Genomic DNA, 15,967 nt, shown 5'->3' on the forward strand with positions numbered 1-15,967 from the left:
GAGCTGTAGCTCATGAAAGCTTATGCTCAAATTAATTTGTTAGTCTCTAAGGTGCCACAAGTACTCCTTTTCTTTTCTCTCAAACTGGAGATTCACAACGGAAGGTCAGATTTCTGACAAGAACGTGGCTGAAAAGTAAGGTAAATATTCTTGTAGCAGACATCTTTCTTTCGTTCCCCCTCCTCCTTTTATTTATTTTTAATCATAACTTCTACTGACTATGGCTCGTGCAAATGAAGGGATCATTTCTCCCAATACCACTCATTAGAAATTCCACCATTTGTGGGCTGCAATTCAAAACACAGTTCAGAATCAGTTTTCTGTCATTTGAGGAGGAGTCTATAGTCAGTCTACACATCATGGTTGAAATCCTTCTGTGCTTTCTCATGAGGAACGTACACTGTCAGCAACTAGCATGCTCCAGATTGCACCATCCAGCACAGAAAACTGCTTTTATGAAACCTCCCCTTTTGTAGCAATTAGCAACCAATGGGGCTGTTACAGTGTTAACAGGGATGCTGCTGCTTAAAGATAGCTCTGATTCCTTGGTTCATTCACTATATCAACAAAGTTATGTTCACCGACAGAAGAATAATTATGGCTAGTCTGCACAACCAACACTTCAGAATCGTCACACAACCTAAGAAATTTTCTCTTATTATACTATATTTTCTTGTGTAACATTTTGTAAAACGGCATTTATTCTGTGTCTATCCTGCCATCCATTCCTTTTCCCTTTTTTTCGCATCATCTGGTACAAGCAGCATTTTCATATTTTAAAAAACAATCTGTATTCTTTCCCTCAATGGAGATATAATACAATTTTTCCAATACCATGCTTATGTGCTCCCTCTCCCCCGCCCCAGTAGTGGTGCGCTCTTACTTTGCATCAGGAGCTTCTTGATACCGCAGAGGTTTTCCGATAGAAGCGCCTATCTGTAAAGGTACTTACATAGCCCTAGTCACCACAGTATCAGAGCAACTCACAGTCACTAATGGATTTTATTCACATGACAGTCCTGTGAGGTAGGGAAACATCCCCATTTTATAGATGCAACAGAGCAACTCAGGACAGAAGCAGGAATAAAACCCATGTTTCCTGACTCCCGGTTCTATGCTCTGGTAACCCACCAGATAACATTGCCTTTGCCATCTTCTGTTGTGTTTCTTTTTGTTTTACCCGTGTTCCTTTCTTTTTATGCTTATGATAAGTTGTAACTAGTGACAAAAGAAAGATAGTAATATTAGATTTTTCTTGATCATGGTAATGAAAACGAGACTACTTAGTTCTTCTATAGTAAAGTTATAATGCCAGCAATGATAAAAAACAGTTCAATAATATTCTCAAAAGTTAACTGATAAAGAAACTGTTCCACTATCCTAACTCATAGTCCCTTCTGCAACAGTGATGGACAGTTACTACTCCCTTGGATCCAGTCACAAACACCTTCCCCTCCCCGAAACCTGCCTGAAAGGAGGACCTGTGGAATGCCCTTCAGACACAGTCAACCCTCCAACAAACAGTCCCCCCGCCCCCATCCCTCCCAAACCCCAAATCCAACAACCAAGAAAACCGGTAAGACTGAACATTTAGAAAGTAAGTTTTATTGTAATCAGGACAATAAAGGAATTTTCACCACCCTCCACTATTGTTTCCTTCTTACTTTATGTGACATTTTTCTTTTTCCTTCTTTTTGTTCCTTCTTCCTCCATCCTCTTTCCCTGTTCTGTGAGCTTTTACCATATTTTTGTGCCCTTTTGTCCATCCTGCTTAGTTTTATACCTTTATGCTCTTTACTTTGGAGGTTTTTGTATTAAAAAAAAATTCTTTACCGGGCAGCATAGCATTAGTAGCAAATTATATAACGAAGAACTGCAAGGGAAAATTGATTAGCAATCTCGTCCATTTCCCTTACCAGCCCTTCCAAGGATAAAGTTCTTTGGCACAGCATGAACAAGGAAACTCACTGGAACTTATCTGTTTCGCTCTGCATGAATCTCTGGAGTGTGGAATACAAATGGAAAATGACTAGGATCGTGTGATAGTTTTCCTCTGCAGCAAGCGCCTTTCGCACAGAGACAGCTTTAAAGGGAACAGTCAGCTCTGTGTATGAAGCTGTGCTGATATCTGTTTGGGTGGCCACAGTGCGGTAAGTATCAGAATAGCCAGAACACAGCAGGCAGCAGTCTATACAAGTCTAGGAATTGCCATTTGAGCAGCATTGCTCCAAGGCCTTCCTCAAACCAGCAGTTTACAGTCCCACTCCTCCCCCACACAATAATTTTTAATAGAAGATTTTCACAAAGTGCTTAGTAGCTCTCATCTGTAAGCTTGTATTTTAGGATAGTTTTTAAAAAGCAACTATTTTTGTGTCAAGATATTTTCTTGTTAAATTTCTTTTGTCAACAAATAGTTAAATCAGACTACAGACATTTCATCCTGTAGACTGTCTAGATATTATATGGCCCCGTTCTACCCCCCCCCCCCCCCCCGCTTTTTTTTTAAAGGCAGGAAAAGGAGACAAACATGGTATATTGTAAGCTTAAAAGTCTATTCAGGGAAACTTGTAGCTTCATTTCATGTTTGGATGAGAACTCACAGCCTTCTGCTTTTAAATGCATGATCTTAGAGATCTATATCTACCAAACAAGCAAACAAAAAACAAAAAACTATTTGCAAAAAAAAAAAAAAATCAAATAATTTATTTGGTGTTTCTCCTTTGAATGTGCTAGATAATTTCATAACACACACCACCAATTGGCACAAATGCTCCTTGCAATTCCATGAAGTAATGATTGCTGTTTAGATTTCATTACTTTACTGAAAAAAGGTGTGACAACATCAAGAAATTACTAATTTTAGTTTTTCCCATTCATACAGTGAACTCCAAATGTCACCTCACAGAAAATGAAACACTAAAGCGCGCTCTCTTTTTCTACCAAGGAAGAGGAACTTTAGCCATACTAAATTATTTTGGAGAAAAAAACTGGATTTTTGGTTAGTAAGCAAACACTTGAAATGGCTACACATCCTAGAGAGATGGTGTAACAGTTACTGCTTATGTGAAATGCCAAGTTACATTATTCTTTAAAGTACTGGAAAACAAGTAGTATAAAAATTGAAAACATCTGTGTAAGTTTAATGGCCAAATTGACCGAAGGGGAAAAAATTACAACAAAACAGTTCCAGGACAGACTATGTCTTCACAGAGTAATCCCTTATTTTAATATCTTCCTCTTTAACAGAGCTGGAGTTCCCATCTGCTCAAGATCCTGACTAATACAAAATAGTTTATTTTCGTATACACAATTTTTGACCACTATGGAAAGAACCCTCCTACCAAACATCTGTGCTCTGCAAAGTATAAGTTGCAATATAGTATTAGATGGTTAAAAACAAAACAAAAAAGCTTGTTTAAAAAGAAATACCTCCTCTCCCATTGTGAAGTAAAGCTGCCTTTCTACAGTTAGAAGTGTCCAAGAAGAGTAACGGAGTTCTCCCACTTCCCTATAATAGCTAAACTCACAAGTCTAAAAGACCAAGCCTAAAACTGAGTCACATTTAGGGCCCTCTGAGCTTTGAGGAAAACAAAGCTTGCATTTGTTTATTTCACAGGAAGCCTGGAACTTTTTCGTAGTTTTGCTTACTTTGGGGTAGAGGTTTCCTCGCCTTTCCAGACAGAAAACTCAGCTTCACTGGCTTCATGTATATGACAGCCAGAAAAGGCAACATAAGCAGTAATATGCAAAAAAAATTCGTAAACAGCTCAGACAGAAAATCTTTTAACATATAAATCATATAATTAAACTGAAAAATGATTCTGGTCTTTGTCACATTCCAACTACCCAATTTTTTCACCAATTCAAAAGCTAGGAGCTAAAATTCCACGTGATTTACTACTTTTTTTAAAAGCTGAAATATCACCATGAATCCTCTCTTCCACAACAAAAGTATAAAATCTTTACACTTCCATGTCCCATATAAAGACATTCATGCAAATGTATAAGAATGATCGGAAATGGAAAACAATAATATGGATACCAAAGAATAAATCAGAGGAGGCCATACCTCTCTCTTTTATTTGAGCTATACCGTGTGTTTACCAAGCTTCAAAACATTCTGCAAAATTCCACCATCAATACCAAAACAACAAAATTTAGGCATAAGGACATGAAACAAAATACCTTAACAAATGAAAACAGGAATTTTGAAAGAATATCATAAATTATCTAGTCAGGACAGCGAAGCAGACGTACCTACTGCTGGGAAATGTGCCACAGTACTTTTTTAATGACCAGAAATGATCACAAGGTTGGTTTTACCTCTCATGTGGGAGACAAACCCTCTGACTCTTTGACAGCATCTCTATAAGCACAGTAACCACCCTAGCACCACGCTGTGGAACAGGTTTGGTAATGGCTCAGATGGCAGTATGCAACCTGAGTCATCAAAACCACTTCCTGAAGAAGATGTTAATTTCAAACTTCCACTGAACAAATTCTTTTAAACTCATAATGAAATATATCCTTTTCAGTTGTACAGAATATAAAGTTGGGGTTCTTTTTTAAAAAAGCCTAAAACACATTTTAATTATATAAACCACAATCAATTGTATTTTTTAAAATCCTCTGCTAAAGATATTTTTAAAAAAGCCAAATTTACAGATTCAGAAAAAAAAATCCATTGATTAATTCAAACTGATAGAAAATTATGACTGTACAAAGTCTCATTTCAGTTGCTTGATGCAGTTCAGTTTGCTTTACGTAACATGAAAATTATTTAATCAGAAATCTCCTTAATACCTCAATGAATATGAAGGTTACATATGCAACATTAAAGCTGAATTAGACTCGTTATTTTATTATTTGTGCCAAGCTATTTGCTATCTTTACTTCCCATGTTCATGCATGCAAAGAGTACCAAATGTTTGCTCATTAAAACCTTCCTGAGCTTTAAAAAGGCTACCAACCCCCACCCCCTACCCCCAAAACAAACAGTTCCAATGTATAATTAAGGATCACCAGCATCAAGGTTAAATTCTCAAACACAAGCAAACAAAATAGAAACAGAAAAGAAAAACTCATTTCAAGTAAATCTAGATGCTAGAAATTTCACAATATGGTTTATAAACTGCCACAAGTGCCAAAACAAGCGTTTGAAAGCACTGAGTTTCGAATGTAGGATTTTACAAAGTTGTAACAGTTCATCCTTGTCTGCAATGATCAGGTAAATCACCCTAGGATCTTGCTAGGAAAAAATAATACAGTTGTTTCTTTGATGTAGACAAAGTCTCAGGAACCAACTTTGCTTATGATCACTATATTAGTTATTAGAGTTTATTTAAAGTAGGTTTTACTGCTATTTTACATGTTGTGTTGTATCACACTGTCAGCCAGTTATCTGGGAGCTCATCAGATAGAAAGTAAAATCATTCTACATTTTAGATACATACCAAGGAGCGCTGGTATTTATCAAAGCATGTTCATTGTACTGGAGTTGAAACCTGTGGGGAATGGAGAGAAGCAGAGCAGCTGCCTCTTTCTAGAAATTCACTATCACATTAATTCATGTCTCCACAGAAAATCTCTGAAACTCAGCGATATGGAAATCAGCTTCACTTTTGCCTAAATAAAGCACGGTGATTTCTTGGGAGTGATCCATCCCGAAATGCTTCTACTTTTTTGTTTCCAGGCCGAAACATTTTGAGATTTCATAGATTTTGTTTTTCAGGGTACACCACCAAAGCAGAAGTCCATGGCTCCCAACCAGGAATCAAAACCAGACTCTCCATAGTATTGCTACTAACATCACCTAGCTGTTATATAGTCTTTTCACCAGTAGATCTCATGCAGTTTTCAAGTAGCTCAAGTAGGCAAAAGGAATCTAAAATCAACTGTTTCCTCCATATGGACAATGCTTTCCTTCACTTTGGTATGTGATGTATGTGCAAGGCACTGTGGTGTAGGCAATGTTAAAACATCCTATATTTATGTCATTTATACTGCAATAACAGTTTTTAAAAATAACGATCTTAAGTGACACAGAGCATTGTTGTATGGTACTCATTTTTTTTAAATGCCACTTATACAGCTACATGATCTCTGTTAAAACCCAGGGCAAAGCCATTTCGCTGACAGCTGGATTATTCCCGTTTACCAGAGAGTAGCTTGAACATTTTACAATCCAGAGTGAAATCGTGATATCACAGACACGTTTGGGGAAGGAATATGGAAGATGAAAAGAGACACTGCTCACTGACGCATCACTCTTCAAGAGACTCACTGCCAGTCTGGTTTATCAAATTTGTTCCTCTCTATTAAACTCAGTTTTCCACTTCCTGCTCCATTCCCTTTGTACCTGTTTTCCTGCATGAGATTATGGTTTCACAATCTCATTCAGGTATAGATCTAAACTGTCCTTCATCTGAGAGCTAGCTGTGTTTTACCTATCTCATGAAGACCTGGTGTCATTAATTAGCTTTTACTGCTGTAAATTATTTATAGCAAAAAGGATAAATAATATTCTTGAGAATTTTGTGCGTTACATTTTACAATTTCAAAGTGCTCTTCATAATTTTCAAATGATATCTTTGCAAAAAAAAAATTAATCCTACATTGTTAACACTTTACCACTGAAGCACCAATGAACAATGTTCATCACTTAAAATGGCAGTTTTATATTCAGTTAATTATCTCATGGTAGATTAGAGATGAGGAGGCAAAGAATGGTAAAGAAATGGACCAGAATGAGTAGTTTAGTGTCAGAAGAGCTACAGAGGTACAAAAGCGAGGGACCTCATGATGTGGGCGTTTCATGCATGGAGTGGCTACACTATCATGTCCCTAGGCTACAAAACAATATATGCTACTATTCTTCTCATGTCCCTTATTTTGAGCTTTGGTTCTAACTATTTTTAGCATTCAACTCTGTAACTGCTTTTAGTTCTAATGTCATACCTGGGAAAGTGCAGCAGGGGAGAAGGGTGGCAAAGGGATAAAGAGCAACTAATGTGAAGTGAATTCTCCCTTTCCTTCTGTCTTCACAAAAGAGATGAGTGGAGACAGTTCACCCTGATCATCTAAAATGGGGACTATCAGAAATAATGGTGTTTAAGAAGAAACTTAATAAATACAAGAGTCTTAAAGGAACTAAAAACCAAAGCAGCCTGTCCGCCAACCAAAACATATAAGTTCTTTAAAACAGCAATTCTCTATACATTGCTCTTTATGGTTCTACATGCAGCTCTCACTGCGTAGATGACTGATTAGTGATCCACTCAGTTTAGCTGGATCTCAAGAAGAGACGCACAAGAATGCCAGTCACAGAACCATCTGCCTAATACATTGTGCAGCACAGGGAGCACTGAGCAAACTCAGCAACTCCTATGCTGCTGTTCAGTTACCCTTTATCACACAGAAGAATAAAGAAACAGGAGCAACTGGTATTCCCTTCCTCCACAACAAGCAAAAATGGAGTTCCTCTTCCTCCCAACAGCCAGCATGAGGTCTACAGGAAGATGAGGGTGGAAAGGGAAGAGGAGGAGGAACTGCCAAGAGGATATATATGAGAGAGAGAGGGGATCACGTTTGTGTCAACGTATAATAAACGTGTGCCATGATCAGGCAAATATTGTAATAACATCATATGATTATTTTGTGGAAGACAAGGGGGGGTGAGGCAATATATTTTATTGATAATTTTGTGTCATTCTTAGACTCCATTTGATTGAGTGGCTCTCTAAGCTCAGTGGCTCTCAACCTTTTTTACTGTACCCCTTTCAGGAGTCTGAGTTGTCTTACGTATTCCCAAGTTTCACCTCACTTAAAAACTACTTGCTTACAAAATCAGACATAAAAATATAAAAGTGTCACAGCACACTATTACTGAAAAAATTGCTTACTTTCTCATTTTTACCATATAATTATAAAATAAATTAATTGGAATATAAATATTGTACTTAAATTTCAGTGTGTCGTATATAGAGCAGTATAAACCAGTCATTGTCTGTATGAAATTTTAGTTTGTACTGATTTCGCTAGTGCTTTTAATGTAATGTAATGTTTTAGTGTAAAACTAGGCAACTACCTAGATGAGTGGATGTACCACTCCGGAAGGCCTCCCGAGAACCACTGCTCTAGCTGTTAAATGTGGGGTGAGTATGGTAAGTGTTATGCAAGCATTTCCTACTTGCAGCCTGAGAAGTTACTAAATACAGGAAATAAAGTTTTCTAACTGCAAATATGATGTAATCACATTCCATTAAAAATATTCTTTAAGGAAAATGTGAATACAGAAGAAGGGTGGTCTTGTAATTAAGACACCAGGCTAAGACTAAGGATTTTGGATTAAATTCCTGGCTATGTCGCAGACCTCCTGTCTGACCTTAAACAAACCACTTTTCAGTTCCCCATCTGCAAAACAGGGATAATGATACTTCCTGCCCAGTAAAAAGTGGACTAAGACCTCCTCTCATTTCACAAAAACCATTTAATATCTACCAGATGGACACCTCAAATTTAACTATATTAGATGAGTAACTAAAAAGTGAATGGGTCTACATTTAATTTAATTTATTATTTAATACAGAGCCCATTTACCAAAAAATTCTGTATCTTTACCAAAAACTACCATAGGCTTGGCAGAATTCAATTTTTTAAATATAATTTTGAAGGACAATATCAAAGTTTATTTTTAAGCTTTTTATTTTTAAATTTTCTCAGTTGTGGAACATTGGAGGATGTCAGACAATTATTTAATGACCGTAGACACTGAGATAAAAAAAGCTTTCTAACCATTAAAACATAAATTGACAACATCACATGTCAAAATATGCAAAGTAAATATCCTTAAATAAAAAAGTTCTCAAGCAGCATTTTTTTTACTTTACCAATCTGTACATTTCAATTATATCACTGATGGAAATACTTTTTTGTTGGTTTGTGTGTGCACAGAAATCAAAGTGTACCAACATTCACTGATAAAAATCGAATTCTCCCAAGCCTAGTCATATGGTATTTGCAGAGCACTGGAGTCTGTCAATTCCAAGCCATCTGAATCAGACGTGGATAATTGAATACCTCTACAGTTCTGGTTAAGGTCCATATGTGCACATTCACAGGTGAATGTGTATATAGTAATCATAAACAAACACTATTTATAACATGCAAATACCGACTGTGCATCTAGCTCATCAGAATATCTGCATGCACTGTATTTGTTTTCTTTACCTATATACCTGCTGGAAATGAACTACCAAAAAGAGACATTTTCTAATGTAATAGGAAAAGTTTATGGCCCTAGACCAGGACAGCACATAACTACATGCTTCATTTTAAGCAGAAGCTTAAATCCTATTGACTACAAGTGTATTCCTGAAGAAAGATGCTTTCTTGAATTGGGGCCTACACAAATCCAGTCCTAAACAGCTATCACACTATCAAGTTAAAAAGAAAAAAACAAAATAAAAACCTTTCATTATCCCGTTCTGGTGGTAGTAACAATCTCTTTCAACATTTTAAAGCAGCACATATAAATGTTTACCTTGCAGAAGACCCTAATTTGAATTTTACCAAAGATAAGCAGAATTCCAAGCATGCATATGTCTATCAAAACCTCACTGATCAGATTATCCACACACGAGATAAATATAATTGCTTATAAAGGTGAGGGGAAGGATTTTGTGCCTTTTTCACTATGGTACATACTTCGTTACATACAGAAGGCATGAAAAAAAGCTAAAAAGCTTTTTCCCCCCTGCGTAGTAGAAACATTAAGTCTTGTCTTCTTGTGTCTCTGGTTCTCCTTGGAGATTAGAGAATGAATGGACCTCTCTGAGGGCTCAACTGAAAGGGTGAAGGTGGTGTTTGAATCTTTAACAAAAAGAGAGGTTTCAGAGTAGCATCTGTGTTAGTCTGTATCCGCAAAAAGAAAAGGAGTACTTGTGGCACCTTAGAGACTAACCAATTTATTTGAGCATAAGCTTTCATGAGCTACAGCTCACTTCATTGGATGCATGCAGTGGAAAATACAGTACGGGGATTTTATATACACAGAGAACATGAAACAGTGGGTGTTACCATACACACTGTAATGAGAGTGATCAGGTAAGGCGAGCTATTACCAGCAGGAGAGGAAAAAAAAAAAAAAACCTTTTGTAGTGATAATCAAGGTGGGCCATTTCCAGCAGTTGATAAGAACGTGTGAGGAACAGTAGGGGGGAAAATAAACATGGGGAAATAGTTTTACTTTGTGTAATGACACATCCACTCCCAGTCTTTATTCAAGCCTAATTTAATGGTGTCCAGTTTGCAAATTAATTCCAATTCAGCAGTCTCTCGGAGTCTGTTTTTGAAGTTTTTTTGTTGTAATATTGCCACTTTTAGGTCTGTAATCGAGTGACCAGAAAGACTGAAGTGTTTTCCGACTGGTTTTTGAAAGTTATAATTCTTGAAGTCTGATTTGTGTCCATTTATTCTTTTACGTAGAGACTGTCCGGTTAGGCCAATGTACATGGCAGAGGGGCATTGCTGGCACATGATGGCATATGTCACATTGATAGATGTGCAGGTGAACAAGCCTCTGATAGTGTGGCTGATGTGATTAGGCCCTGTGACGGTGTCCCCTGAATAGATGTGTGGACACAGTTGGCAACTGGCTTTGTTGCCAGGAAAGGTTCCTGGGTTAGTGTTTTTGTTGTGTGGTGTGTGGTTGCTGGTGAGTATTTGCTTCAGGTTGGGGGGCTGTCTGTAAGCAAGGACTGGCCTGTCTCCCAAGATCTGTGAGAGTGATGGGTCGTCCTTCAGGATAGGTTGTAGACCCTTGATGATGCACTGGAGAGGTTTTAGTTGGCGGCTGAAGGCGACAGCCAGTGGCGTTCTGTTATTTTCTATTTTATTATCACTACAAAAGGTTGTTTTTTTTCTCTCCTGCTGGTAATAGCTCACCTTACCTTGATCACTCTCATTACAGTATGTATGGTAACACCCATTGTTTCATGTTCTCTGTGTATATAAAATCTCCCTACTCTATTTTCCATTGCATGCATCCGATGAAATGAGCAGTAGCTCACGAAAGCTTATGCTCAAATAAATTTGTTAGTCTCTAAGGTGCCACAAGTACTCCTTTTCTTTTAACAAAGAGAGTTCCCCCTCAAAGTGTTAATTGGGATCTTCTCTATGTGTCACACAAACAAAAGAAAAGCATAAAACAATTTCCACCCTCTGCAGGTCACCTACAAAAAGTATGGTAGTTTGCACAATGCATTTTTTTAAATGAATATCCAAAGCACTAAGTTAAAAGTTAAATTCTGTAGGTACTTTTTGAAGTTTCCTTTTTGGCAGCCTGATGGTACAGTGATTTTATGCTGCCATGTTACTTTACATAAGAACTGGGCATTATTATTATTATTTGTATTGTCATGTGGGTAACCACAGCTCTAATACAGACTCGTCAGTCTTGTTCCCTGCACTGGTAGTTATTTAGAACAAAGACCAGTGGGTGGAGGTGTGAACACAGGAATAAAACCTTCACTGAAATAACATTCTTCCAGGCAATTAAGTAGACGAGTTATTATCAACGTCACAGGAATCTATTTTCCTGCACTTGGCACAACAGGTGACAAAAGGAGTCAGTCAAAGTAAGGAATAGGAAAGAAACCATAAAGCTGTCAGTTCTACCTTATCATAAAGTTGAGTACTTTGCGGACAGAAGTCATGCTCATTTGAAGGATTCCAATGACAACAACGACAGAATTAAGTTACAATATGTACCTTTTCTACTGGTGGAAAGTCATTTTCTACTTCTATTGACCTTGGCCGTAGCTTTATTGGTTTGTCTTTGAAGATATCTCCAAAACCAATCCCCTTGACCTTTTTGGGTTGGATTGCTGCTGCTCCATTGGCTCCTTCTGATTTTGTGCTGCTTGAGTCACCACCATCACTCTCAGAGCCTGTAGCATCTCTTAAACCTGCCAAAAAAGGGGGTGAGGGGAAGAAACGTTAGATATGGAGCTTGACAATATTTTAAAAACAGAGAATGGTGGTCAAAGCAAATAGCAGCTCCTCCCACCCCCAACGCATAGGTAAAGTGGATGTCCTTTCTTTGTGCCAAGTACTCATTCTAGGGTTTTTTTATTTCATCATTTTCACATACGTCTTAGAACTTCTCCCAATCCACAACACACACACTCTTCCAATATCAAAATATTATCCCTGAAGAAGGCCACTGCTATACACCTAAATATCCTTTTTCCCTAGACACAGTTCACTCAAAAGAGAGTCCAAGAAATTAGAATTAATTTCAGTTCTAGTTCAGCTATCATACTTATGGCACTTAAAATTCAGGAGTCAGACCAGATATACTATACTGTATATGTATGACTCATGTCAAACCAATTTTGCAATTAGTATCTAAAGATACATTACCTAAAAGGGAAACACAAAGCTAAAAGCTGTTTAAACAAATTTGCAATCAAATAAGTGGCATAATATTATCCCTGCTGAAGAATTACATTTCTCTGTAGATTAGACAGCCTTGTAAGAAAAGCACACATGCACACCCTCCTCTAGGAATATAATAAATCAAAATTGACATTCCAATTTGCTTTACTACTCTCAATGAACAGGAAAATCCAAACTTACCTGAAAATTTCCTTACTTCAAGTAATAAGGTCCACAGTTCTATTACAAAAAGAAAAGGAGTACTTGTGGCACCTTAGAGACTAACACATTTATTTGAGCATATACAATGAGTATTTTAAATTCAGTCTGCGTGCAGTTCAAGGGCAGAACCAGAACTATCAGGAGGGAAGTGTCAGCGTATGCAGATGACACACCACACTATCTATCCTTTACCACATACAACCACACAACTACCATCAAGACAGCCCAGTACTTGGATGAAAGCAGCTCTTGGATAAAGAAGAGCTGGCTGAAGCTGAACCTGAGCAAGACAGCGATGATGCTGGTGCGCAGAGGAGAGTATTTTGAAGAGCTTGGAGCCTCAGTGTGGTTTCTATTGGTAGAAGATAGACACCCATAATTGGTCAATTCAGTCCATAGCTTAGGAGTACTCTTGGATTCTTCGCTAACACTGAGCTCTCACATAGCAGCATCTGCATGTAATGCTTTCCATCTCTGCTTGGCTAGGAAACTCCATCCCATCCTGGTGGATGAACACCTGGCCTTTGTCACCTCTCAGATGGACTACAGCAATGGGCATGAAGCCTTCAGCACTTCGGAAAATCCACTGGCACAGAATGCTGCAGCGCATCTCCTCAGCAACACAGGCTACCATGAACTTATCAAACCTGTCCTCCACTCTCTCCACTGGCTTCCCTTTGAATTTCTAATCAAGTTCAAGGTTGCAGCCTTTATCTTCAAATCACTCCCTGGCCTGGGCTCAGGGTATCTAAAAGATCATCTACAAAGCTCTGGGGTGAAGAGTGTTTGACAACTACACTCTGGCACAACAGAACTCTCAACAATAAGAGTAAAGCTCATCTGTGTGGGAGACAGAACATTCTCCGGGGATGTTCCGAGACTGTGGAGTGATCTCTCCCAGGAATTAAGGACCAACACAAACACCACCACTTTCTGCTCCAAATGCAAGGCACATTTCTTTCACCTTGCCTTCTCTTACATAAACACATAGCAACGGGTACACTGATATTTAAAAAAATGCCTTACCAAACCTAGACACTCCACTGCACACACTTCTCCCTCTGGGGAGAGAATACGAGAACACACATGACAGCTGTGTAAGCACATTGCTAACTGCATTACTGGAGGACACTCAGATACTAGGATGATGAGTGTGGTATAAAAACCATTAGAGAACAGACTAGAGTGCCCTGCCTCTTGAAGTTCTCTCCAGTTGAGGAAACTTCCACAGCCAGGATAACTCAAATCTACTTTCTTAAATTACATATCACGTTAAATAAACTTTGAGAAAAAACACAATGAAGTATCCTATTGCAGATCATGGTAAATTCTGCCTAATGACAATAAACCCAAATCCTTTTATGTCGATTTCCATCTCTATTCTGAATGACCATTTGTCTTCAGGGCAGCTGGATATGTGGACCTTAATACTTAAAGAAAGGAAATTTTTAGGAAAGCATAGATAAATTTTCCCATTTTTCTTAGTGCTAATTAAAATGGGTTTTCATAGTAGGGTGCCGCCAGGATAGGAAGCAAGATCATCTCTTAAATATAGACATCCAAAACCAAGTAGATTATATATCTCCTCCATCTTCCCCTGGGTACCAAGGCACGGAGGAGACTTCTTCCAAAACAAAGGAAATGGCATTAGCTGACACTGGATGACTAATATGGTGAATGAATGGCAGACTAGCACATTTTATTACAGGAGATATGATTATTCTGCCCTGAGATTGCCAGTTCTCCTAAGGATTGGATGGTGATGCATAACTAAAGCAGGGCTATTTCTTGAGTTTACTTAAGGAATGAATGCTATGACAATTGTGAGGACTACTGGGCTGAAATTTAAGTACAATACTGGGTCTCATAGAAAGCCCCAAATTTCAAATTAAAAAACGCTCATCTGATTGGAGATAGTACCCACTGGGAGGCCTGCTCTAATGGATAGGAAATATGGTGACGCTTGCTGCAGAGGTTCCATTTGGGTAGTGAGGTAAGGAGCAGGATGAGGTTACAAGGTTATACTCTATGACCTTGTGAGGTTGGAATAAGGTTGCCGCCCTAAGGAAACATTAAATGTTGGGATATATACAAAGTTTCCTTTTCTTGAACATGCTGCTAACATTATACTACAGAGACCTGACCTGTTTGTGGGACACTCATATTCCCATATTAAGGTCCTCCTGGAGGAACTTGAGGTTATGTTTCACTGATTTAACAGGATAGTTAAGCTTTGCACCAGCTCGCAAAGTAAGTTTTATTTGCTGACTTCTCTTGCTTGAGGTCCTTGGGAGCAAAAATCACTTCCTTCAGCTATTCATTTTGCAGCTGTCTGGTCAGATGGAGGACTGGTCTTGCAACAGCAAATGTCCTTTGTGAGAAGGACACTTCCCAAAATCCACTGCTAGGTTAATCAACCTGGAGAGCCAAACTCTCTTCAGCCAGAAAGGCATAAACAGTGTCACTACTTTCAGAGTAGCAGCCGTGTTAGTCTGTATTCACAAAAAGAAAAGGAGGACTTGTGGCACCTTAGAGACTAACCAATTTATCTGAGCATAAGCTTTCGTGAGCTACAGCTCACTTCATCGGATGCATACTGTGGAAACTGCAGAAGCTCTTGTTCTTATCTTCTCTATTGTCCTGGGAAGCTGTGGAAAAGGCGAGAAAGCAAAGCAAGGACTTTGTGTGTGGATGCAGGGGGGGAGGTAGTGAGTGATGTCACGCAGAGAGGCACTTTATTTACTGTTTCCAGCAAAGCAGCTGATCACCAGCTGACCAAACTGATGATGTGTGAGATATTCTTGGGTTTAGAAGCTGATAAGGCCTTGTCCCCAGGCCTTAAAGGACCCACTGCCATACCCAGAGTCTCTTTCCAAGCTCAGTTTTATGTTCCAAACATAGGCAAAATAAAAATAGTTCATTGGTGAACCCTGGATTGTAGCACCTAGGGGGGCTTCCCCTTTGCCTCTCAATTTTTCCTGCTTCAGGGCCTACTGCAGGATTCTTTCTTGCTCTTTTCACAGAGCACTGCCTCCCAGCTTTCTCCCTGGAAGCTGCCCCCCTTCGGTTCCCATTGCCTTCCCTCTTGGCACTGTAGAAACCACTCCCAGGGAACTTCCTGTTGCTCCTGCTTCCTTACTGACAGCCTGGATCTTCACAGCCCCAGATGCTGCTCCACCCTCTTAATTGACCAACTGGGAGCACCTGTTCTAGCACAGGGGAGCTGGACCTGCTTCACTGAAAGGGGTCAGCCACCTTGTGACAGAGCCACTCTGATAATCCAACTTCTGCCATGTAAGTCTTGGTG

General features: G+C 38.7%; 1 protein-coding gene across 12 annotated transcripts in view; it reads right to left on the reverse strand.

Annotated features, from left to right (window-relative positions):
• The window catches only part of SH3KBP1 (SH3 domain containing kinase binding protein 1), a 352,898-nt gene that overhangs the window by 119,995 nt on the left and 216,936 nt on the right, over positions 1-15,967 (reverse strand). For 11 of the 12 annotated variants that reach the window (XM_043537957.1, XM_037901491.2, XM_043537958.1 and 8 more), the window contains one exon: positions 11,770-11,966. In XM_043537957.1, the coding sequence (XP_043393892.1) occupies positions 11,770-11,966 (197 nt within the window). Of the gene's footprint in view, positions 1-3,429; positions 3,504-11,769; positions 11,967-15,967 lie in introns of those variants that run through there. The other variant, XM_037901508.2, reaches the window with a different exon arrangement.

Source organism: Chelonia mydas, chromosome 1 (genome assembly GCF_015237465.2).
Source record: "Chelonia mydas isolate rCheMyd1 chromosome 1, rCheMyd1.pri.v2, whole genome shotgun sequence".
In the NCBI taxonomy this organism is placed as follows: domain Eukaryota; kingdom Metazoa; phylum Chordata; order Testudines; family Cheloniidae; genus Chelonia; species Chelonia mydas.